The following is a 26,353-nucleotide window of genomic DNA, read 5'->3' as shown; positions in this document are numbered from 1 at the left end:
CACCCCCTCGCCCTAGCCATCCTATGGATGCAAACGCCATTCAGAATGAGCACTCCCAACCATCTTTCCTCAAGAAGACGTATCAATGTCTTAGCAGAAAAGTGAGAATAAAAGGAATGAATTAAGCCAAAATGGGTACTCAAAATGAAAATAACGCCCGTTAAGGTGGGATTCTTGCTGAGTTGCCGAGGAATTGACCCTCACCACCCAGGCCATGCCCTCTTCACACTGCTGCCATTGGGTAGGAGGTCCAGGAGCCTGAAGACCAGCACTCAGCGGCACAAAGAACAGCTTCTTCCCCTCCGCCGTCAGATTCCTGACCCAGTGGCTCCGCCTCAGTTTTTCTTCTTTGAAATATTATTTTTAAAAATCTCATTCAAAGCAATTTTTGCACCTGGGCTGCTGCCACAAAACAACAAAGAAATTTGTGACGCGTTCTCGACATTAAATCCTGATAGTGAAATTGCAGGGGCCTTATATAAGAGAACTGTGCCAGAGGGACGGGTGATTGCCAGTGTTATACCTCTGCCTGCAAAATAATCCTGGTAATTATTAGTCCAGGCACTCTCGCATGTGCACGTCGGGGAAACAGTTCGTATCAATGATCAGGGACGACATTTGTGGGAAAAAAATGAGTGAGGGAATGAAAACAAGCAAGGTGTAGTTGTCTGGAGATTGAATTATTTGATAAAGTAACAGCGAGCGGCTGGGGAGAACAGTGATGCTGTGGTGTTTAACAACATAAAAAGGTTCGATAATGTGGCAGCGGGGTGATGCAGTAGTTCGTGCTTCTGTTTTGCAGCCGAAGAGAACCCTGTAATGTCTTTTATATATGATACTGCAATTTTAACACCTCAACAACTCAGCAACCATCCCACCCAGACAGGCCAGTTGTCCCAGTGATGTTCTTAATCACAGACAATCTCTCTCTCTGGATCCTGACTGGTGCTGTTGTCTCTGTGTAAACTGCACATTCCCAGCCCCCTTCCCGCCCCCACCTCACCCCCTCCCACCGGGCTCCAGTTTTCCCTTCCCCCATTCGGAAGGCATGCTGGTTGGTCGGTTAATTGTCACTGTAAATTTCCCCAAGGTTAGGTGAGCAGCGGGAGGAGGGGGGTTGTGGAGGGCAGAGTTGATGCGGGTTTGAGAGACAACAGGGAAATCAATGGGAGTGAAACACGAGAGTCTGCAGAAGCTGTGATTTGCAGCGAAAACAGAGCTTCTGGAGGAAGTCAGCAGCTGTCTCCTCTAGAGGCTCAAAAGACCGGCCGAGCTCCTCCAGCATTTCGGTTTGTTTTTCAGTTATAGTACAGTGAGCTGGAGGATCCCACCAAGTTAATCACAGGGTGATTAAAGGGGCCAGTGGTCAGGTGTGCACAAATGGGTGAGCAGAATTTAACCTTGATTGGCAGGTGATGCAACTTCCGACCAGATTCCAGATGGAGAGGTCACATGACCCTCCACAATCCACACTACAGTTGTTCTAACCTTATTAATGTTCCAAATATACCTCAGATTTATTAGGGCCACAGAGCTTTGTATGTACATCTTTCTCCCTAATAGACTGGACTTGGTGTACTTGGTGTGACCCTCCTCTACATCGATGAGACCCAAACGCAGATTGGGTGACCGCTTTGCCAAACACATAGGCTGTGTGTGTGTGTGTGCAAGCTTCCTGCAGCCAACCATCTCATCTCCCCCAACCATTCCTTCGGTGACGTACCCGTCCATTGTCGGGACGAGGCTTAACGTAAACTTGAGAAACAGCACATTGTATCCCCCCCAGACGTCCTTAAAAATAACAGCATGAACCTTGACTTCTCTAAGTTTAGGTAACCCCTACTCCTACCTACCTTGACAAGGGGCTCAAGCCCGAAATGTTGTTTATGTAATGCGTTTTTAGTTCAACCACGGTTTGTGCAAACTTTTGTGTTTTACTTCCCCATCTGATTCGACTGGTTTTCTGTACTTTCTCTCTCTCTCTCCCCCCCCAACTCTTCTTCCCCCTGCCCTTTTCTCGTGATTTCTCCCTCTACCTGCCTCTCCCAACATCTCACATCGTGTCCTATACTCGCCTCTGGACCTCTCCCCCTGTTATATGCTCCTCAACTGTACGGTGGGGTCCCTCTACTGCCTCTCCCAACGTCTCACATCGTGTCCTATACTCGACTCTGGACCCCTCCCCCTGTTATATGCTCCTCAACTGTACGATGGGGTCATGTTCCGATAAACCTGTCGTAAGTGGGAAAATAGTAAGTGGAAAGAAAGAATACTACCCCTACCGAATATCATAGCCTAGCCTCCTCAGACCACTTACTTTAGCTGGGCAAAGTTATCTAAAACAAAGCCTATTTTATAATAAAATGTTGAATAGCTTTTATTCCACACTGAAAAATATCAATTTTTAATCGAGAATTTTTTTTGTTCCTCTAATGTGGAGGACACAGTCACCTGGGACTTTGTAGGAAGACTAATCCCTGCTAAAGAATTTGGATTTCATCCAAGATTGAATTTATTGTCCTATTACATGAAACAGGGCAATAAATTGAGATCCGGGATAATATCAGATTTTACTGTATTATAATTTTTAATAAATAATTGTAGGCGTTGGCTGATAAATAAATGTTGGGATTGTTTATTTTACATCTACTTGAAATTAGGGCTTCAGTGTAATTGCAGTTCACTCAACCAGCACTCATGTCTCTGCATTTTGCACTCGTGTGCCTAACTCGGAGATGAGAGCGCTGCCCACTGTGTCATAGCACGAGTAGAGAGATTTTTCCGCTGTTGTAAAGACTGGCTAACATCTCCAGCAGGAGAGAACACTAAAAAGTCCCATTAGTGCCAAGGGGAAATAAAGTTGTAAGTGGGGGAGAAAAGATTAAAGAGGAGGCACTTGGAACGGATTTCCTGCCAATCAATTTGGCAATTGTTATTCGGGCGGCACAGTTAGTGCAGCGGTTAGTACCAGCGACCGGGACCGGGGGTTCGAATCCTGCGCTATCTCTAAGGAGTTTTTTGTATGTTTACTCCGTGTCTGTGTGGGTTTTCTCCGGGGGTGGGGGGGAGGCTCTGTTCAAAAATGTACCAGGGTGAACGTCAATCGGCTGTAATTGGGCTCATGGCCTGTTACCGTACTGTATGCCTAAATTGTAAATTCAAATTAAATTAATCGAGGAAATTAAATGGTGTTTTTAAAGTTAAGAGGCCATTTGACCCATCACACAGTTCCCAGCTCATTGAGGGAGCACTTGCAATAAATATAGAGTCACAAGAAGTTGCAGATGGTGTAATTTTGAGCTAACAATGAGAAGCAGGAAGGACTCAAAAGGTCAGGCAGCGTCCACAGAGGGAAACACATAGTCAGTGTTTTGGGTCAAGACACTTCATCGAGTAGGTGAGTGGTAGAATCTGGGGAGTTCAGAATCAGAATTTCTTGTCATGAACAAGTCATGAAATTGGACGTTTTGTGGCAGCGTCACGGAGCAAACATTCATATTATAACCATCTTCCAACATAACTTTAAAAATAGTGCACGAATGTCAATATAAGGCCGCGTCTTTGGTTCATTGATGATTCAGGAATCTGATGACAGCGGGGAAGGAGCTGTCCTTGTGCCACTGGGTGCTCGTCTTTAGGCTCCTGTACCTTTTTATCCGATGGTAACAGAGTGAGGAGGACATGACCTGGGTGGATGGTGGGGATCCTTGAGGATAGAGGCAGCTTTTTTTAAGACACCGCCTCATGTAGGTGTCCTCGATGGATTGAAGCTGGTGCCCATGACGTCGCAGGCTGAGTTAACAACCCTCTGGAGTTTTCTCTTGTCCTGACCGTTAGCACCTCCTTACCAGACAGTGATGTAACCGGCCAGAATGCTCTCCATGGTCCACCTGTAGAGTCTTCGGTGACGTACCGAATCGCCTCAAACGCCCCACAGTTGCGAATGTAGGGAATATATTAAAAAATAGTTTAGAATGTAGGCTATCGGTTCCATTTTGAAGGCAAAAAATATCTCACATCATAACATCTGACATTGATACCTCCTTTAGTATTTAGGGAGACCATATAATTCGGCCAATCGTTGAAAGGAAGCCAGTCATGAAATCAAGTCTCTGATGTAGTTACTGAATATTAACTAGCTTCATATGAAAGATTAATAATAGCCCATTAATACCAGTCACCGTAATTCAAAAGCAGTGTGAAATGAATATCAATGAGATGTTTTCAAGGGCTGTGTAGAACCACTGCATTCTGTAAAAGACCAATCAACACAGCTTCAGTGTGTATAACAGGCAATTGGTCATCTTCGGAGAGAGTCACTTCTCAAATAATTGGAAGCCATGAATTTTTATGAGTTTTTACTGGACAAATGCCATTTGGAGAATTGATTGTTGAGTATATTTTTCAATTTCTTTTAGATTTTTAGACACAAAGCATGGTAGCAGGCCATTTCGGCCCGTGCCGCCCAATTTACATCCCATTAACCTATACCCTTGGTACGTTTTGAATGTTGGGAGGAAACCAGAGCCCCCGGGGAAAGCCCACGCAGACACAGGGGGGAACATACAAACTCTACAGACAGCGCGAGAGTCAATTTGTGGTCCCGACTGCTGGCGCTGTAGAGGCGTTGTGCCAACCGCTACGCCAACCGTGCCGCCCAATCAATGCAATCATTACAGCAAGGCTGTCTGACAGTATAACAGTCTCCTGTTTCAGAATCGTGGCCAGAAGTAACACAAAAGGCACCAATTTTGAGGAGACCTGTTGTTTTTTAAAATAAAAAATCTATATTTATGTTGCGCCTGCAGCAAGTGGAGTTGCTGCCTTGTAGCGCCAAGGTCCCAGGTTCAATCTCGACCTCAGGTGCTTTCTGAGAGGAGTTTGCACGCTCTCTCCGTGAGCTTCCTCCGGCTGCTCCGAGTTTCCTTCCTCTTGAAAGACCTGCAGGTTGGCAGGCTTAACTATGTGTTAGGTCAGGGGTAGAACCTGGAGTTTGGTTGGTTGGTTGGGGGGGGGGGGGGGATGGGAATTGATGAGAATGTAGGGAAAATAAAAATGAGAATAACTTCGGTCTGGTGCAAATGGGTGAGCAGCATGGCTGAAGGGCCTGTTTCTGCCTTGTGTGATTGCACAAGGCAGAAACTAAAAAAGATGTCAGATGTCTAATGTAGAAAATTAGACAGCTTCTTGGAGTGCTGTGACCTCCCACAGACATCAACATAACACTTAGCCTACTGAGCGGGACTAATGGCCCCCTTTCCATTTGGTGTTGTGGGATCTTTAGCACCCCTCTCGGAGAGACCTTTGTTTAGCGTCTCATTTGAAAACCATCGCCGCACACTGACAGTATTAACCATATAACCGTTTACAGCACGGAAACAGGCCATGTTGGTCTTTCAAGTCCGTATCGGTTCACTTGAACAACTCCACTAGCTCCTCCTGGTCACTTTTACCAAAATGCTCCCCCAACGATAGGACTGTCACCTGACCAGGTTAAAAAATTACTCAGAACTAGATCCAGTATGGCCTCTCCTCTTGTTGGCCAGTCCACATTACTGTCAGGAATCCTTTTTGAACACACCTGACATTGTGGCGCAAGTGTCAGCCTGAATTATGTGCTCCAATCCATCGTCAAACGAGACTCACCACGATTCTCTCATATAACCATTTACGGAGCGGAAACAGGCCATGTGGGCCTTTCGAGTCCGCACCGGTTCATTGATTTTGTGCGCCCTCTTCAGGCATTGGTCCCGATAGATCTTCATTCAATAACGACGGGCAAATTCAATGCAGGTGGAATCAGATAATAGCAAAACTATGAGCAAACTCTGTGTACCAAAAATAGTAAACTTGACGAAACTGGATTTATTAAGAAAAGACAAACAATGGACAATATCTCTACGTTCATTAACTTAATCCATGCAGTACAAGGATGTTCCATATGGTCCCCAGGTTTTTTCAAACATTGTAACTTTGTCTTTTAAATTATATGTGATTTTTTTTCCCAATGGGATACACTTAAACTTGGTTATATATTTCATTAATGTTTATAGTCCTATAGTCCAACGTGTCCATCTTATATCTTTATTTTCACCTCTTTCCCGCCTCTTCACCACCTCCATCCCCTTTTTTCCATTACTGTTTTTTAAGTTTTCCTTTTTAATCTCAATATATGACAACGCACTTAAGACATCAAATACCCCAACAATCCCCACAAGCAATAACCCTTTAACCCCAAATGAACCCCCCTCCTTGGGTTGCCCCTTGACGGCAACCACAACTCCCCTTTCCATTCAGTTTGCAAGCTTACTCGCAAGTGAGAACCGAAAAGGTAGCAAAACACAAAAGGTAGTAATCACCGTGGTTGAGATGCAACACTGGACGAACCCAGCAGGTCAAACAATGTTCTTTATGGACAAAGATACATAACCAACATTTCGGGCTTGAGCCCTTCATCAAGGTACGAATCTTCTAATGCCTACTCTTCCAGGGTAATATATTACTATCAAGATCAAGATTCTTTTTATTGTAGTAATGCAATGAATGTAATGGTATCAGAGGTACTTATGGGGATTGCTAGATGCCGGATGGGTGTATTTTCCAGTTGCTTGAGATTGCGTGGTACATGATTGACGATCTGTCGGAGGCTTGCCAATTTTAAACATCCATATTTTCTTTTTAAAATGTTTGTATTTAAGTTTAATTTTAAAAAACCTATAAACATAATAATCTAGTGAATGGCCTGAACCAAATCCTATACATAACGTACAAAGATTTTAAATGAAAAGCACAACCCTAATTTGTTTCTTGACTTAATCTTATCCAAAACATTAAATCTAGGATTGGATTGAATTAACAATTGACATATTCTTCATAATGTATCAAAGATAATATTGAGAAAAAGAAGACGCACAAATAGATCATCCCCCAGAATGGGGGAGAGTGAAAAAAAACTGAGGCAAAAATATACTTTCTTTTAAAATAAAGCAAGTTAAAATAAAATTCCCTTATATTACAGAAGATAAAATTAATATCTGTGAAGTACAAATTCCCTTTCTTTTTATAAGGAAACATCTGTATTTTTAACCTATTTGTTTTGCCGGATGCTTGAATTCCGGGTAACGGGAGTTTAACTGTGTACACAAAATTTTTTCCTTCCTGCCATAAGGCAAACAAAGAATCTCCATTAGCTTTGCCTGGTGCCTCTAACGAGAAGAGAAAGAGAAGCCAAAGCGGCCCCCTTTGGAGATAATGAGCATTCGTGGATTCGCCTCAGTGCTCCCACAGCCTCTGCAGTCGCATGTTCCATTGGCACCCTGCGCTCCAGATCCGAACCTCTGATATCACAAGATCACAAGACAAAGGGACAGAAACAGGCCACTAGGCCCATCGAGTCTGTTCTGTAAATCTCCACTAAGCTTCTCTACACTAGTTCCAATTTCTGGCCTTTTCCCCACATCCCTTGATGCCCTCACTAATGAGATACTTGCCTATTTCTTGTTTAAGTACTCCCAGTGATCTGGATTCCACTGCTGTATGTGACAGTGAGTTTCTCAGATCCACGACCCTCTGGCTAAAGAAATTCTTCCTAATCTCTGTTTTATATGGATAGCCTCTAATTTTCAGACTATGACCCCTTGTCCTCAATTCATCCACCAAGGAAAACATCTTACTCACATCCACTCTATCTAAACCTTTCAAAATATGAAAAGCCTTTATGAGATCTCCTCTCATTCTCCTTTACTCCAATGAATACAACCCAAGAGCTGCCAAACGCTCCTCGTACATCAGCCCTTGCATTCCAGGAATAATCCCAGTAAATCTCCTCTGCACCTTCTCCAACAACATCACATCCTTTCTAAGATAGGGGGCCCAAAACTGCGCACAATACTCCAAATGGGGTCTCACCAGTGCCCCATAGAGCCTCATCAACCCCTCTTTACTCTTGTACACTATTCCTCTTTGAGATGAACGTCAACATAGCTTTCGCTTTCTTCGCTACCAATTTCACCTGGTCATTAACTTTTAGGTTTCCTTGAAGGAGGACACCCAAGTCCCTTTGCACATCCGAGGGCTGAATTTTCACTCCATCCAAATAGTATTCTGCCTGTTTATTTCCACTGCTGTACATTTCTCTATGTTAAATCTCATCTGCCATAATCTTGCCCAGTCTTCTAATCTGTCTGTATCCTTCTGCAACTTTACAGTTTCTACCACACTTCCTGCTCCGCCACCTATCAGGCCCGAAACGTCGGTTCTGTATCTTTACCTTTGCTACATAAAGGCACTGTTTGACCTGCTGAGTTTCTCATGCATTTGTGTGCGTGATTTTTTCCCGATACAATCAGGGAGATTTCAGCACCTGAGGCCCTTTAGAAGCCCTTCTTGCCCTCTCGCATCCCCGTTCAGAAACCTGGCAATCTCCAGCAGCCCGCAGCCTGGTATGAGTCCTTTAATCGCAAGTCACCAACGGTGCACCGCCTGTGCGGTTCCTTCAGCCACTGAGCCCCTTGTTGGTTCACATGGTCACCTTCCTGTGGGGTCATCTCCCAGTCATCACAACCGGGCTGAAGGACCCTGCGGAACAGCACAATGTCTCCATTCCCCGCTCTCACGGGACTGCACCAACAGCAGTGTTGCCGTGACAGCTTTTTTATTATAATTATTACAGTTACAGCTTTTAAGGGACACTGAGAGGTCTCTTAACATAGATTTTATATCAATCAATTTGCAAATTAATTTATTTTTAAACTGACTCATGAAGATAGCATTGGCGCAATTAAATAAATTCAATTATTGTTAAGCACAAAGGCGTTAATGTAGTTAAACAAGAAAGTCCGCAGATGCTGGGGTTGAGGGAAGTGCATAAAAGTGCTGGAGAAACTCAGCAGGTCACGCAGCGTCCAGAGGAAATAAAGGCAGCCAGTATTTCAGTAAGAACACCAAAATGCTGGAGGAACTCAGCTGGTCTTTCCAGCACCCATAGGAGACAAAGATCTATAGCTGTCATTTTGGCCCTGAGCCCTTCTTCAAGGGAAAATCGGAAAAGGCAGAAGCGGAAAGTCTCCGAATTCAAACCATGGGGGAGGAATCCAGACCAACAAAAGGCATTAATTGGATGTGATGAGGGAGAAGGTGAGAATTGATCATGTCTGTGCGAAAGGAGACGGAATGGGGAGAAGACAGGGAAAGCAGGGGAGTGGAGGTTTGGGTTTAACAGAAGCCAAAAAAGTCAATGATAACGCCACCTGGTTGGAGGGGGCCCAGTCAGAAGATGGGTGGTCTTAGTCTGGCAGTGCACGAGACCATGGTCAGACCTGTCGCCAAAGGAATGGGAGGGAGGATTGAAATGGGCAGCCACTGGGAGATCCACAGTATTGCGGCGGAGAAGGGCGAGGTACTCAGCAAAGCCACCTCCCCGTGTGCGTCCAGTCGCTCTGATGTTGAGGAGTTCAGTCAATAATTCAGGCCTGAGCCCTTTGTCAGGTTTGTCGAAGGTCAGGCAGATGCCTCAAAAGGTGGGGGGGGGGTGGGGGGTGGGACAGAGCAGAGGCTAACAGGTATGGAGTTAGGTGGGAGAGTAGAGGAGCTGAGGGGAGAGAAGGCAGAGGGCTAAGAAGGAGGATGCAGTCACTGGTGTCACTAGGGAGTTGCAGGGGGTGCGGATGCACCATCAGAGGGGGTGACACCAAAATGACTGTCTATAACATTTTTGTACAGTGTTTCAGCAGAAATTTATTATTTTTTAATTAAAATATCCCAGTTTACGTGCATTAATATACCTACACGGCTAAAACTCGATGCTCATTGACTTTTTGAACCTTCTAATGTGCTCTGGTCAGACCTGTCATTATTAACCAATGACAATGACCCTTCGGATCACGTGGTTCCGTCTCCACCCGCCATCAGCAAGCGCTGTTGTTTTCGTTGCTGCTGGTGTTTTTATAGTCGCTGCTTTAGTCAAAGTTTCTGGTGTTTCACAGACAATATTGTGGTCATTAGTATTTGCAAACTGATATCAATAACATTTTTGAGAATGGGGTAGTAATTAAAGGAAAAGAAGGAGAAAAAATCAAAAAAGATTCCATTCAGTTACTAATAATGTTGTAAATTTGACGTAGTTCTTAAACGTTTTTATTTATCACTGGGTGACACCAAGCCTAGTGATGCCACTGTCCACATCCTTTTTTTAATGAGGTGACCAGAACTGAACACCATGCCCCAAGTATGGAGCTGGAGGAAGGGAGACGGGTGGGGTTAGGGAAACAGGGGAGAGGGGTAAATGGAAATTGGGCACGGCGATATTGACGCTGTTTGGCAGGATACTGCTGAGATGGAATATGGGGTGTTATTCCTTCAATGTGAGGCCGTCTCGATTTGACAGAACGTACAGTATTACTGGTGTAATATGGGAATGAAGGTGGCAAGGGTTTCATTCCAGATGTCAAAGGTTACCTGTTCACCAACAGCTCTCCCACTATACCACCATCATCACCTTCTTAGTAGACCCTCACCCCCCTCCCCTCTTTAGGCCTATCCTATGCCATCTCTCCCTCCCTCACAGCTTTTCCTCAACAGCTTTCATTATCCCTGTACAGTTGCTTTCCTTCTTTATCAGATGCCATCATGGACAGCCTTTGTCCCTCCTGATCACCCCTCTCCTCTCTATCTGGTTCATCTTTCACCTCAACCCTTTGCTTCTTCTCTGTCTCTCTCTCTCACTCACACACACACATACACACACACACACACACACACACACACACACACACACACACACACACACACACACACACACACACACTCTGCCTCCCTCTCTCTCTCTCTCTCTCTCTCACTCTGCTAGTAATCAGACTGGAACCTTGTTGTTTATCTCTCATCCAATGACTCAATAAGAAACCTAAGGATAAACCACAATCCATAAAGCTCAGTTACATAATTACAAGATCATAAGCGCAGAGAGAAATCCAGCGGGGAAACAGGCCCTTTGGCCCCCTCAAGACTATGCTGACCATCAACCACTCGTTCATGTTAATGCCACTTATTTTCCCCCACACTCCCATCCCGAAGATAGCCTACACACTGGGGGCAATCTACAGTGGCCCATTTACCTGCCAATCCAGATGTTCTTGGGATGGGGGAGGAAACCGGAACACCCTGGGGGGGGGGGGGTGGGACCACATGGTCTCCGTGAGCACGTACAACCTCGTCTCCCCTTGGATCTGTGCTGGGTCGGAAGGGGAAGTGATGTTAATAGGAATAGGTGTCTGTAGCTTGGCAGACTAAGAACTCCAGAGGGTTGTTAACTGGGCCTGCGACATCACGGGCATCAGTCTCCGCTCCATCGAGGACATCTACATGAGGCAGTGACTTAAGAAAGCAGCCTCTAACCTCAAGGATCCCCCCCCCCCCCCACCAGCCAGGCCCTGCCCTCTTCACTCTGCTACCGTCGGGGGAGAAAGGGTGCAGGAGGCTGAAGACAGACCCTCAGCAGCACAAGGTCAGCTTCTTCCCCTCTGCCATCAGCTTCCTGAATGAACGATGAACCACAGACACGGGCTCACTTTCTCTTCCACTGTTTTGATTTATTTTTTAAGGCGATTTTTATAAATGTTTGCACTGCAATGTTGCCTCAAAGCAATGAATTCTGTCACATTCATGACCATAAATTCCGATTCTGAACCTCTGCTCTCAGTGTAAGGACAAGAACAGGCTCTGTTGTCATGTGAGTTTCTCTGAATCACGGCCAATATGATTTGACAAACGACTTAAGGAAGTGGAACATTAGGTTTTGAGAAGGAAATAGAACATTGATTTCAGGCAGCACTATTTTTTGAGGCCCTCCTGAGTCCAGGCTATTAGTGATTGGATAGAGTGTCCTTTTATCCTGGGGTCACAACTCATACCAGCTAAGACTGACGATTAGAGCCATTAAGAAGGAAGTTTATTGTGTTATTTTTGTCCTCTGCTTTGTCATTTTTTTTGTTTGCTGCTTGGTGTACCTTCAAGAATTCTTTTAAATTGACACAGGCAGGAAATCATCTACCCTGTGTCTACTCGGAACATTACAAATTAATACCTCTGCTCGGCAACAAATGCATTACCCAGCAGTGAGCTGATGGATGTCATTTAAGTATCCGCTGGACAATGGATCCAAATCCAGAGATACGATAAAGGACGGCACGGTTGGCATAGCGGTTAGCGCAACGCCTTTACAGCGCCAGCGATCGGGACCGGGGAATTAGAATCCTGCGCTGTTTGTGCGTTCTCCCTCTGCCCGCGTGGGTTTTCCTCAGGGGCTCCCGTTTCCTCCCACCGATCGAAATGTGGGGGTGGGGGGGGGGGGTGGGTCGGGGTTTGTAGGCCAATTGGCTGTAACAGGGTGGCATGGACCCGTGGGCTGGAAGGGCTGTCTAAATCTTAAAAATGTTAAATGTTAAAATTTAAAATACACAGGGACAGCAGAGCACTGAGAACCTGATACCTTGCGAAAGGTGAAACCTGCAGTATCCAGCACCTATGGGGGGATTGATAGATGCCGGATAAAGTGAATTTTCCTGTTGACTGAGATTGCTTCTTGCATAGCAGGGCATCAATTTTAAACTTCCGAATTTTTTACCTATTTATTTTCTGTGGTTTTGTTTTTTTCCGGTTGCTTCATTTCTGGTAAAGGCGTTTTTACTCTACCTGTACAGCTAATTTGACCTGTCAAGTCTCTATTTTGATTAATGTCCCACCATAATTACTATATTATCTCTGTTACAACGCCCCTGATTTATGCCCAATATTATATCAAACTATTTACTGACATCTTCATAACTCCTAGCCTAATTGAATTTTTGGATACAATAGGTGAACAGTGAAAATGAGACATTTTTTAGCTCTCATGTTCACTGCCTTAATAACTCAATTAAACCTGTAAATCACATCTGTTGACAAGAAATAAAATCAAAATGACTCAATGTAAAAGTGTACCTGAACAAGATGAATTATTTTATAATGAAATATCCTCAATCAAATGGGAAATTTTCCAAAACTGTTTTGGAATTGGGTTATTTAAGCACTTCTTTCCATTCTCTAGGTGTGAATAGTTACCCATTTCCCAACATTGACCTCATTTTTTTTTCAAAATCTAACAGCATGGAAGGAGACCATTCAGCCCATCTAGAGCCCTCTACTTACTTCCCTGAAACCTATTCACTTCCACAAACCCATCAAATTTACGACAACCAATTTAACCAGCCAGTCAGCACGCCTTCTGGAAACTTGGTCATGCGAACTCCACAGGGACAGCATTGGAAGTCAGGATTGAATTCAGGTCCTTGGACCTGTGAGGGAGCAGCTCTATCTCCTGCATCACTCTGCTCCTTTTTTTTTAACAACAGTATTATTTTCATTCAAAGTCATGTCCTTGATATGTTCACTCTTTCACTCCTGAATCACATCAGCCATTTGTGTTCTGCTGTGTTAAAATACCCATGCAAGGCTGAGGCCATTTCTTCATTGGATGTTCACTGTGTTTTTACTTGTGCTTGCATGCATTTGCACACTTATCGTGTCCCACTATCATTTCATTGGAGTGTTATCCAGTGCACGTTATGCTTTAGGGATGAAACACGCAAGTCTGTAGACGTTGTGATTGTGGTAAAAACAGAAATGCTGGAGGACCTCGGCCGGTCTCGTGGCATCCATAGGTGGTACAAATGTTTCATGTAATACGACAGTGTTTTGTTACTGTGATAATAAATTGAATCTTGAATAAAAACATTAAGGTACAAAAGTGAGAGTCCTAAAGTGAGTCCCTGATTGAGTATGTCGTTGAGGAGTCTGATGGTGGAGGGGGACCAGCTGTTCCTGAACCTGGGGGTGTGAGTCTTGTGGCCCCTGCACCTCTTTCCTGATGGCAGCAGCGAGAACAGAGCGTGTGCAGGGTGGTGTGGATCCTTGATGATCGCTGCTGCTCTCCGACGGCAGATGTTCTCGATGGAGGGGAAGGTTTTGCCTGGGCTGCGTCCATGACCTTTTTCAGGCCTTCCCCCTCAGGGGTATTGGCTTCCCCCATACCAGACCATGTGGCGGTTGATCAGCGTCCTCTCCACCACACCTCTGTAGAAATGTGCCAGGGTTTCTGATGCCCCCAGACGCACTGCAACTTAAAGGCCAGGGAACGCAGGAATGAGGAGATTTTAACCTTCAGGGTGGAGGAGAAATTTCAGATGGAAGGCCGGGCAGGATGTGTGAAGCTGCTGGGGGATAATTACTGCTGACAACCAGACAATGTGTGGGTTCAATGCTCTGAGAGTGAAGAAGAGTGAAAATCCAACACTATTATTAGAAAAGAACGAACAGGAGTTTCAAATTAGATCCCACCGGGGTACAGGAGTGATTAAATCCTACAGTAGAGTGAAGGCCAGCAGGAGGCCTCTGGTCAATACTATATTTATTCTGTTTCACAGAAAGAGAATTGCAATTTTTCATTACCATTCCCAGCTCCTACATGTTATTACAGCATAAAAGACCTATTCCAGAGAATCTGTAACACAACAACATCGTGAACTCAATTATAACCTCTGCTACATGTAAGTGACTCAAAGGTTGGATGGTGATTGTAATTTGAAAAGAGAGACGGCAATTTATGTGGAAAGGGGGATTCACCTGTATGTGTGACATCTCTGTGACCTTCAAAAGAGATTATGTTTTCTTTCTTTTTCAATCTTTTTATTAACAAGGAGAATAGAAATAACACGATTAAAATGGGATGTCCAAGTCTACGTAATACGTGGTTCAGATATAAATTCTAATAATTAAAAATATGATGTTTTAGAAATAATTCTCCTAACAAAGAAAGCAGAGATAAAGAAACAAATATAACGTTATATATTTTTAAAATCCCCAACTAAAATATAATAACATTGAAAAAAAAACAGCAGTTAAAAAAAAACGAAAAAAAAACAGCGGAGTGGCCTACCCCGAGGCTCTGTCGAATGGCTTAAAACAGTGTTCTCAACCCTTTTCTTTCCTCTCACATCCCACTTTAAGTAATCACTGGGGCTCTGTGATAAGTAAGGGATTGCTTAAGGTGGGATGTGGATGGGAAGGGAAGGTTGAGAATCACTGCTCTAGACCCAATTGTGACTGAAATATTTTGCTTGAGAAAAATGGTTATTGGCCCATTTCCTTTGGAGTCCTGAAACCGTACACATAACGAGTCCATGAGGGACGATTAAAACAGTGGTTTTCAAACCTTTTCTTCCCACCCACATCCCACCTTAAGCAATCCCTTACTAATCACAGAGCACCGATAGGTACCACGTCTTGTAGAAGTTCTTAATGGAGGAAACATTAATGCCCATAATGAAAGTGGCCAGGTTTGCAACCCTCTACCACTATGGGCAGCACGGTTAGAATAGTGGCGAGTGCAACTCCGTTACAGCGCCAACGATCGGGACCAGGGTTCGAATCCGGCGCTGTGTGTAAGGACCGTGTCCTCATGGGTTTCCTCCGGGCGCTCTAGTTTCCTCCCCCCTCCCCCCCCAGAACGTACCGGAGGTTGTAGGTCACTTGGACGTAATTGGACAGCACAGGCTCATGGGCCAAAAGGGCTTTTTACCGTCCTGTACATCTAAATAAAAAATAAATCTGTAGCCTTTACCTATCCTGTGCATTGGCACCTTCATACCAGACAGTGATGCAACCAGGAAGACTGCGCTCCACGGTACACCTGTAGAAATTTGCCAGAGTCTTTGGTGACGTAATGAATCTCCTCAAACACCTATGAAAAATATAACCGCTGGCGAACCTTCAAATACTTTCATAATATTGTGGACAAATATCCATTGTTCTGGAATTATCTTTTCAATCCCACCACAGTTACGTGGCATGCGCTGATTTGTTATCTGTAGCTCTTTGATAGATTGAACGTGTGTCTATTAAATTGTTGGAACATCAGTGTTTGTCTTCAGTGAACTAAACTTGTGTCTTTCTCTCTTTGCCCACAGTCCTTGGAGAGCACCCGCCGTATGCTGCAACTGGTCGAGGAGGTACAGTATCAGCGGCCTTCATTTATTTTATTCATTGATCTATCGTAGATAACCATGCATCTTGGTAATTGCAAACCAAGGCTCAAAGTTCCTTTTACTGTCACACAATAATACTTACAAACGTAATGTACTTGATACACTTCAATGTTCCTCTGCTATAAGAGTTGCCGTGAGTATTGCCCAACACCCCGAACTATAAGAGAAAGAGAAACAAAAGGGAGACCCTTCAGAAACACTGAGGGTCCGTGGATTCACCTCCAGCACTCCCACAGCCCTCTGCAGTCTCACAGACCCCTGTTCGGTCCATTGGCAGCCCAAGCTCCAGGACCAAACCTCTGATGCGATCAGAAAGCCTTCAACGCCCAGGCCCTCCTTGCCCTCAGCCCGCTCTCGAAACCCTGGTTTTGATACCTCGTTCCCAGGAGCCTGTGTGAGTCCTTTGACTCTCTCCCCTCCCAAGTCAAGATTCAGGATTCAAGATTGTGATAAAATAGAAAATGTGATATTTCTCGAAATTTCTTTTAGTCTAGCATCAGGCAGACAAAGATTTGCTAACACCAGACACGTCCCAGTAAATGAGAAGCAAATAAACACCCCTCCCCCCACCCAGAGTTACCGAGTATCTGTGGATTTGCCTCTGCGGCCGCACAGCCTTCAGTCTGAACCATTGGCAACCTCCAACGCGCCCTCAGTGCCCTCTCACATCCCGGTTCGGATACCTGGTACCCCTTCAGCCAGTCTCCAACTGTCTGTCCGTTGTTCAGCCTCAGAGCCCCCCTGGTCCACCACCGTCATCGCTGTTCCATGGGTCATCTCCTCTGCTTCTCCTCAAATGGGGTGGGGAGGGGCGTGGTCTCCTTTGTTTTCCGCTGCCCTGCGCCGGTCCTTCACTTCCCCTTGTGGTCGCGTCTGTACACAGGCCCCGCCCTCTTGGCCCACACCCCGCGGCTGCAGGATTTCAAAATAAACCACCGACGGCAGTAAAACCGGGCGGTCGGACCCTGCGGGTGAGTGCTGTGTCTCTGCTTCCCACGGGTCCACACCAGAGTGAGCGCTCCCATTACAACAGCTCCACCATAGAACCGTGGCGTCCCACAGCACAGAAAACAGGACACTTGGCCTTCTAGTCTGTACCCACCGTTATTTTGCTAGTCCCACTGACCTGCTCCCACTCCATAACCCTCCAGACCTTTCCCATCCATCTATCCAATCTATTAAAACTCGAGATTGAGCCCACATTCACCACCTTGGATGGCAGCTCATTCCACACTCCCACTGCTCTCTGGGAGGAATATTCCCCTCATGTTCCCCCTAAATTGTTCTCCTTTCAGCTTAAAACTATGATCTCTCGTATTTATCTCCCCGTGTGACAAGGCTGTAGGAAGTCTCTCGTATTTATCTCCCCGTGTGACAAGGCTATAGGAAGTTTTACCAGGAGCTCCTATGGCATTAATCAAAGTTTGATGTAATGCTGACAGGGTGATTGGCCTCTGTGGGTGGGAGAGTTATAGCTGGATGCGCCCACCAGATGTCTGTGCAATGATGACTTCGCATCATGATGGCATCGGATGTGTTTATTGGAGTGGAATTCAGGTGGCAGATCCAGTCTCAAAACAATGGCTGAGGAGAAATCAGCGGCGTTAGCCGTCCCCTCCCCTCCACCCCACTGCCCCCGGCTTCGAGGGCTCTCTGCATATTGAGTGATCAATACAAGATAACTAGGCTGGAGCACAGGAAGCTACGGTGTTTGATAAGGCTCAGTTGGACCCTCTCACCCAGCTACTCACCTCTCACCTCATCTCTCTCTGCTTCCCGCAGTTTTCCATTCCAGGTAACAAGACTTCTCCCCGGGCTACTTCCATTCTTCCTTCCCCCACCTCCACGTCACATCTCCAGTTTTGTCCCCCCGTTTTCCTCAGCCCTCCGCCCATTCTCAACTCATTCCCACTTCTGGTTCCAAACTCTTGCACCTACACTTCATCTATACCAGTGGCTGTCAAACTTTTTCTTTCCACTCACATCCCACCGTAAGTAAGCCCTATGATTAGTAAGGTGGGATGTGAGTGGGAAGGGAAGATTGAGAATCGCTGCTTTAGACCCAATTGTTACTGGAATATTTGGCTTGAGAAAAATGGTCATTGGCCCATTTCCTTTGGAGTTCGGAAACCGTGCACATAACGAGTCCACGAGGGACGATTAAAACAGTGGTTTTCAAATTTTTTTCTTTTCATTCGCATACAGAGCACCTATGGCACAGAACATGGGTTAAGTGTGAAAGGGAAAAAGTTTAGGGGAATATGAGAGGGAACTTCTTCAACAGGGAGTGGTGGGGGTGTGGAACGAACTGCCAGCTGAAGTGGGAAATGCGGGCTCAGATTTAACATTTAAGAGGAATTTGGATGGGCAGGGTTTGGAGGGCTATGGACTGGGTGCAGGTCAGTGGGACTCAGCAGAAAAATGGTTCGACACAGACTAGAAGGGCCGAAGGGCCTGCTTCTGTGCTGTAATATTCTATGGTTCCATCTTAGATTAAAGTAGTCTGACCAGCTCTGACTAAAAGTATCCCAAGCATTTTCTCAAACATCTTTGACATTCTCAGCTGGAATTTTATATAGTTTTCTGTGAAGTTATTCACAAGAAATATCACAATAGCTGCAGTTGAATTAGCTTTTAAACTGTTTATGGCAAAGATTAATTCCAATGAAACACGGTGAGAGCAGGTGTGGATTTGGATAGGATGGGCCATTCTTGAACCTGAGTGCTTTATTTTTTGAAATTGGAGGGTTAAAAGTTTGAGAATATCAAAGACAAGACTCTCGCAAGTGCTGTGAATGCTCAAACAGATCAGTCAGCATCTGTGGATTTGGGAAGTCTAGCAAAACCTGAATGCCTGGAGACGCTGTGATTGTGAAAACATGGAAATGCTGGAGGACCTCAGCCAGTCTCGTAGCGTCCATAGGAGGTAAAGATCTTTTACTGGCATTCTGGGCCTGACCTCTTTTTCAAGGCACGAGTCGAAAGCAGGGAGCCGCCTGAATTAAAAGGTTGGGAGAAGGGAAGGAAGGGCCTGCCGCAGCCCCATGCCAACATGTCTGCCCATGTCTCATGTACTGCCAGACTGAGGCTGCCTGCAAATTGGAGCAACAACGCCTTATAAAGGGAAAGGTTAAACAGGTTAGGATTTTATTCCCTGGAGAGTAGAACACTGAAGGCAGATTTGATAGAGGGATTTTAAATTATGAGGGGGACAGACAGAGTTAATGTAGGTCGGCTTTTCCCACTGAGGGTCGGTGAGATACAATCCAGAGGTCATGGGTCGAGTAAAAGGGGAAAGGTTTAGGGAGAACATGAGGGGGATCTTCTTCACACAGAGAGATGGTGGGGGTTTGGAACAGGCTGCCAGCTGAAGTGGTAAATGCGGGCTCTACATTTAAGAGGAATTTGGACAGGTACATGGATGAGAGGGGTATGGAGGCCTATGGACTGGGTGTAGGTCAGTGGGACTGGGCAAAAAAAAAGGTTTGGCACAGACTAGAAGGGCCGAAATATATCTCTGCTGTAATGTTCCATAGAATATCTGGGCACCCTCCAACCTGATGGCATTAACGTCAACTTCTCCGGTTTCCATTAGGTCTCACCCACCATCAATCGCTATGTCCCCTTTTTTCTAGCTCTGTCCCTCTTCCCTCTTCCCTTTTCCCTCTGTCCCCTTCCCCCAGCTCTGCATTCACAGAGCCACCTCCTCCCCAATCAATTCTCACTTTTCATGTCCAATTAACACCTTTTGTCTGTCGGCCTGTGCTCCTCCCCCCCTGCCCATCCTTCCCTTCTCCCCAGCCTTTTAATTCAATCACCTGTCTGTTTTTTACTCACACATTGAGGAAGGGCTCAGATCTTAAATGTCAGTTATATAAATTTTAATTTTCTAAATTTAGACATGCTGTACGGTAAAGGGGCCTTTTGGACTACGAGTCCATGGCGCTCAATTACACCCAATTAACCTACAAGCCCCAGTACGTTTCGAACAGTGGGAGGAAACCGGAGCCCCCAGGGAAAACCCACGCAGACACAGAAAGAACGTACAAACTCCTTACAGACAGTGCAGGATTCTAAACCCTGTCCACTCAGAGAGCAGTCCGTATCTGGAATGAGCTGCGGGGTGATCTCACGGAGGTGTACAAAATCGTGAGAGGAAATAGATCAGGTGAATGCAAAGGGTCTTTTGCCCAGAGCTGGGGAATCGGTAACCAGAGGACATGGGTTTAAGGTGGGGGTGGGGTGGGGGGAGAGATTTAACAGAAACCTAAGGCATAACTATTTTTCACACAAAGGGTGGTGGGAGTGTGGAACAGGCTGCCGGAGGAGGGGGTTGAGGCAGATACTGCTCCAATGTTTAAGGAAGAAATTGGACAGATTCGTCGATTGGTTTGGAGGGATATGGGCCAAAATGTAGGCAACTGGGACTCTCGTGGGTCAGTGTAGGCAAGTTGGGCCAAAGGGCCTGTTTCCCTGCTGTGTGATGCTATGTACCCGACATCTATGTCCTGATCCTAAGTTAGTGTTGACACATGGTCAGTAGGCTAGTGAAACCTGTGGAACAAAATACAGCTGTGGTTTACTTTACCAGTTGTAGGCATTTTAAAGTACCCCAATGGAACAAGATCATCAAATTTAATTTAAATTTTAATATATTTAAAAATTTAGACAGACAGGCCCACGAACCTGTGCGGCCAAATTTCCACCCAATTAACCTGACTATTAACCTGGTACATTTTGAACGGTGGGAGGAAACCGGACCCACCGGGGAAAACCCACACAGGCATGGAGAGAACGTACAGACAGCGTGGGATTCAAACCCTGGTCCTGCTCGCTGGCACTGTAACGGCGTTGCACTTACCTCTACACCAACCATACTGCCTAAATCAAATGAACAATTCATGACTTAACATCTATTTTTTTAGTGAATTGCCTTTGAGACTGATCCTATAAGCCACACATGTCAAACTCAAGCCCGCGGGCCAAATTTGGCTCATGATATAATTATATTTGGCCCGCAAGATCATATCAAATATGTATTAGAACTGGCCCGCTGGCCTCCACGCCAGTATAGCGCATGCACAGCTAGTACTACAAATCCCAGAATGCTTTGCAAATGCATTGGCGTCAGCCCGCTAATAGCCCCCACCTCCTCTCTTTACTTTCATTAGGATCTGCGACCTGTCGCCTAACTCACATGTAATAAACCCCTTACGAAAAATGGCCAAATGAAAGACAGAAAACAGGACCTTTCAAGACAGGTGGGAGGCAAACTATATGTTCATCATTTTAAAAGACAAACCTGTTTGTCTTGTGTGTGGAGCCAGCGTGTCTGTAGTTAAAGAATATAACATACGACGACACTATGAAACGCAACACCAGGACAGGTATAAGGATCTGAACGAGAAGCAAAAGCTCCAGAAGATGGAAGAGATGAAAAGAAGTCTGGTTTTACAGCAAACTTTATTTTATATTTTATTTCTCATTTGTTAATGCTTCTTCTGGAAAGAGTTTAACCAAAACTATTATTAAACATTTATTTTAATAAGAAAAAGTTTAACATTACATATGTTGAAAGAAGAGAAAACATGCAGATGTTGTTGAAAATTTTCAATAATTATTTAGTTTGGCCCACGACTTAGTCCAAGTTTTTAATTTTGGCCCTCTGTGAATTTGAGTTTGACATCCCTGCTATAAGCTGTTATATTGTTCCACTGAGGGCCCCAAGCAATCCATCCATTAACATGTGAAAAGGTTGTTCCAACTGATCATCGCATCCTTCTCACTGGTTGTACCCAGACTGGGAGCCATTAACACAAGAATACCTTAGCAACACAAGTAAAACACGAAACTCATCACACATGTGACTGAAGTCAAAACACACTGGAGAAACTCAGCAGGTCAAACCGTGAACTTCATGGAGCAAAGATAAAGAAGCAGAACCAAGGTTTTAGGGTTGAGCCCTTCGTCAAGGTATGAGCAAAATGTAGGCAGGCAAGGGGGAGGAGCACAGGTCCACAGGCAGAAGGTAATAGGTGGATAACGGACGAAGGCACACCAGCAAAGGGCGGGGGGAAATAGCTATGTGAGTGGAGAGGGAAGGAGGTGGAGTGCTGGAGCAAAGATGAGCTCTGAAAATAACACGACAACAATTGGGGCTTCACTTCCAAATGTGCTCAAGTAGATATTACCAGTGAGAACCACCTTGTCATATCCTAATGTTCAGAACAGTTTTAATCTATCCAGAATCTGGATGGGACATGTCATGCAATGAGATCGTTGGACAGGGACTTAACTTCCACTAATAATTCATGTATACAGTAAAATCCCCATTATCTGGAATTCAAGCAACTGGCAGCCTCAAGAACCGGTTAAAAAAAAACTCATGGAAAATAAGATAGATTAAAAAAACATTTAAAATTGGCACCCCCTAGTGGTCAGTTCGCCAATCATGCAACATGTAATCTCAAGCAACCAGCATACTCACTTATCCAGCATCTACCAATCCCCATAGATGCCGGATTGTTGAACTCCTGCTGCTTCACTGCATTCTCCCAGAACACGTTGGATATAAGTTTTTCAGGAACCAACTGACCCGAACCCTGAAAGGAATTGGAGTAATGTTTTGGTTTCATCTTCAATATATTCCCTTTCTGCCATTCCAACATCCAACATCTCCAAGGATCTATCCTGGAGCCTCCATGTTGATTCAATCATGAAGGAGGTCCAGGAGCCTGAAAGCGAGCACCCTGCGGCACAAGGACGGCGTCTTCCCCTCTGCCATCAGATTCCTGAATGATCAATGAATCAAAGACACTGCCTCACTTTGACTTTTAGTGCACCATTTTAATTTATTTTTGTAAGGTAGTTTATATAAATATTTGCGCCTGACGCTGCCGCAAAACAACGAATTTTGTGACTTGTTCATGACTATGATTTGGATTATGACACTCTTGCTCTTCCCTCAAACAGAGCAAAGATGCCGGCATCAGGACCTTGGTCATGCTGGACGAGCAAGGAGGTGAGTGAGTTTCGGAGGCGCGCAACATTATCTGGATGGAGGAAACCGATGTTGAGACCAAGTTTTAAAAAGTGCCCTTCTTAGCATTGCTGTGTCCAAAGGGTATCATTCCATGTGATAAAATCCAAGGGGAGAGCGAGCTTTTGCCACTTAGTTCAGTGGTTAAATAGACCGTCCTTGTGGTACCGAGCCATGCACACAAAAAGGTTGGCGTCAGTCCCAAGCCGGCGCTGACTTAGTTCTCGTCTCACCTGCCAGCGCAAACAACCTCCCCTGCTTCTAAGGTTCCTTTCAGAATTTTACTTGTTTCTTTGAGATCCCTCCTCTTCCTTCTGAACTCTAGGGAGTGTACTCCCAGGCTACTCAATCTCTCACAAGTTAACAGCCTCATTTCCAGAATCAACCTGGCTGTGACCTTTACCCAGGCCCGAAACGTGGGCCGCCCTTTACTTCTTGTAAACGCTGCGTGACCTTCTGAGTTTCTCCAGCACATTTGAAATTCCCCTACACCGCCTTTCAAAGCCAGTATGTTCTTTCTCAAATAAGGAGTGGTCCAGGTGCAACCTCACCTGTTTCCTGGGCAGTTGCAGGAGGACCTCCCTGCTCTTAAGTTCAATCCCTCTGGCCCCATGTGGCACTTTGCTTTGATCCTTCTCACTTGGCACGGCCTGGGGCAGTGATGCTGAGGAAGTAACAGGCAATGCCAAGCGGGGTGAGGGGTGGGGTGGGGTGGGGGTGGGGGAGATGGTGCAGAGACTATTAGGTGCAGTTGAGATGCTCGGTGTAGCATTGGAGAGGGTTCAGAGAAGATTCACGAGAATAATTCCTGGAACGAATGGATTAACATTTGTCAATTTTTGGACTGTACTCCTTGGAGTTCAGAAGAATGAGGGGGGGGCTTCATAGAAGCTTCATTTCAAATGTTGAAAGGCCTGGACAGAGTAGATGTGGGAAAGTTGTTTCCCATGGTAGGGGACAAGAGGCCACAACCTCAGGATTGAAGGGCTTCCATTTAAGACAGAGAGGCGGAGGAATTTCTTTAGCCATAGGGTGGTGAACCTGGAATTTGCTGCCTTGGAGGCCAGGTCGTTGGGTGTAGTTAAGGCAGAGATTGATAGGTATCTGAATAGTCAGGTATCAAAGGTTATGGTGGGGGAGGGGGTGGGACTGAGTGGGAGAATGGATCAGCTCATGATGAAATGGCAGAGCAGACTCGATGGGCCGAATGTGTCTGATAACATAACGGCAGCTTTTAAAGCTCAGTGTAGTGTAGTGCTGCTGTGACAGGCCCCACAGTCGAAGGACGGCAGTTCCTTCCGTTGTATCCGTTCCACGTTTTCACTCCCGCTTTCCCTCACCTTTCCCTCAGTCCTGACAACTCAGCCCTTAGAGTACGGGTCAGTTCACTCTCTCTTTCTCTCCCTCACATAAGCTGAGTTATGTGTAAAACTCTGCCCTTGCTTTATTCTTCGTGGCACCCACCTTTTGAGATGCACGTTTTTCCATGAGCTGTGACGGGTTGGCTCATTGCCCAGAGAAGGAATCCATTAAAGAGGAAGCGTTCAGCCTGTTGGCATCATTCCCGCTTGCCCCGAGCTGGTGCTGTCAGAGGTCCACCTGAAATGGTGCTATTGGGACTTAGTTACTGCTAATTGATTGATTGTTGATCTGCCTCATCCCTGCCTGATCCTACCTAACAATCAGGGGAGATCATGGCTTCTGCAGCACAACCCATCTCCTCTTATAGGAGACTCCGCACATCCTGTGCTTTAATATCGTCCATCCGCAGGGCAGCATGGTTAAGCACAACCCTGGGCCTAGGGTTCGAATCCGGTGCTGTCTGTAAGGAATTTGCACGTTTTCCCTGTGTCTGCTTAAGTTTTCCTCTGGGTACTCCAGTTTCCTCCCACCCTTTAAATTGTATGGGGGGGGTGTAGGTCAATTGGACGGCACGGGCTCGTGAACTGAAAGGGCCTGTTACCGGGCTGTATGTCTAAACTGAATGTAAAAATCTCCACGTTCTCTAAACAACCCATGGCTTGGCCCTCTTTGCTCCATATTATTAGTGCAAACTGCTTAGATTAAGATCATTTTCTAGACCGTAGTTACCTCAGGGCTATAAAGAAAAGAATGTTGACCCATTTAGTGAAACATGAAAGTCTGCAGACTCCGCAATTATAGTAAGAACACAAAAATGCTGGGTCAACTCAGATATATGACCAGCGTTTTGGGCCTGAGAGGCATAGACAGGGTGGACAGCCAGCTCCTGTTTCCCAGGGCAGGATCAGCAAACAGCAGAGGACGTGTGTACAGAGTGAGGGGAGGGACGTTTAGGGGAGACGTCAGGGGTAAGTTTTTTACACAGAGTGTGGTGGGGGCCTGGGACGCCTTGCCAGGGGTGGTGGTGGAGGCTGAAACGTTAGGGGCATTTATGGATGGAAGAAAAATAGGGAGGGGTTTAGTACTTTTTTTTAAAGGAAGGAATATATGGGCGGCACAACATTGTGGGCTGAAGGGCCTATGTTTTCAGATCCAGGGCCAAGGTCATAGCTTTAGATTTGGAGCAGTGGGAATGTGAGACGGGCCACGTAGGTGCAGGAATAACCAGCTCGTGTGATAATATCTGGGTCATTACAAGCCACCATAAATCAGTGATAAACAATTGTTGTCAGTGAAACAGCTTTGGTGGGGAGGGGGAGCTGGTTTTCTTTTAGGATCATTTAAACTGGGTTGTGTATTGAACAGCCAGAGTGAACAGACGGGGGTGGGGGGGGGGGGAAAAGTTCGAAAGAAGAGGTGGCAATTGTGCATCCTGTCGGCAAAAGAATGATTTTTGTTTGTGCTTGGAGCAAGAGAGAGGTGGACAAGGGTAAAATGCCCCAGAGAGAATGATAGGAAAGGGCAAGGTATAGAAAAGGACAGCACAGACAGTAGGAAGTGAAGGGTTTGGTTTGATAGCTCTTACTGGGGCTGGGTTCCAAGTGGTCCTGGCTGGGAACAGAACATCCAGGATTCTTGTGTCTCAGGAGAAATTGGTAAATTCAAGATTCCTTCATTGTCGTGGTCATAAAGTAGGTGTAATATTACACAAAATTGACTTTAATCTGGTGTAAAGATTCACCATCATCAAAAATTTCCCAGCGCCCCTTGCAGTCAGTGAAAGAGAAGGGAAAGAGTGCTCCCCTCCTCCACCAGAGTCACTGAGTGTCTGTGGATTCACCTCCAGTTCCCCTGTAGCCTTACAGCCTTCAGTCCA

General features: G+C 45.6%; 1 protein-coding gene across 1 annotated transcript in view; it reads left to right on the top strand.

Annotated features, from left to right (window-relative positions):
* The window catches only part of LOC138748709 (synaptosomal-associated protein 25), a 96,946-nt gene that overhangs the window by 47,075 nt on the left and 23,518 nt on the right, over window positions 1-26,353 (top strand). Inside the window, exons 3-4 of the mRNA XM_069909345.1 lie at window positions 15,999-16,040; window positions 23,049-23,097. Coding sequence (XP_069765446.1) covers window positions 15,999-16,040; window positions 23,049-23,097 — 91 coding nt within the window. The remainder of the gene's footprint in view (window positions 1-15,998; window positions 16,041-23,048; window positions 23,098-26,353) is intronic.

This window comes from Narcine bancroftii, chromosome 13 (genome assembly GCF_036971445.1).
Source record: "Narcine bancroftii isolate sNarBan1 chromosome 13, sNarBan1.hap1, whole genome shotgun sequence".
Taxonomy (NCBI): Eukaryota; Metazoa; Chordata; class Chondrichthyes; order Torpediniformes; family Narcinidae; genus Narcine; species Narcine bancroftii.
Note: the sequence above shows the minus strand (reverse complement) of the source record. Positions and strands in the feature narration are given on the sequence as shown.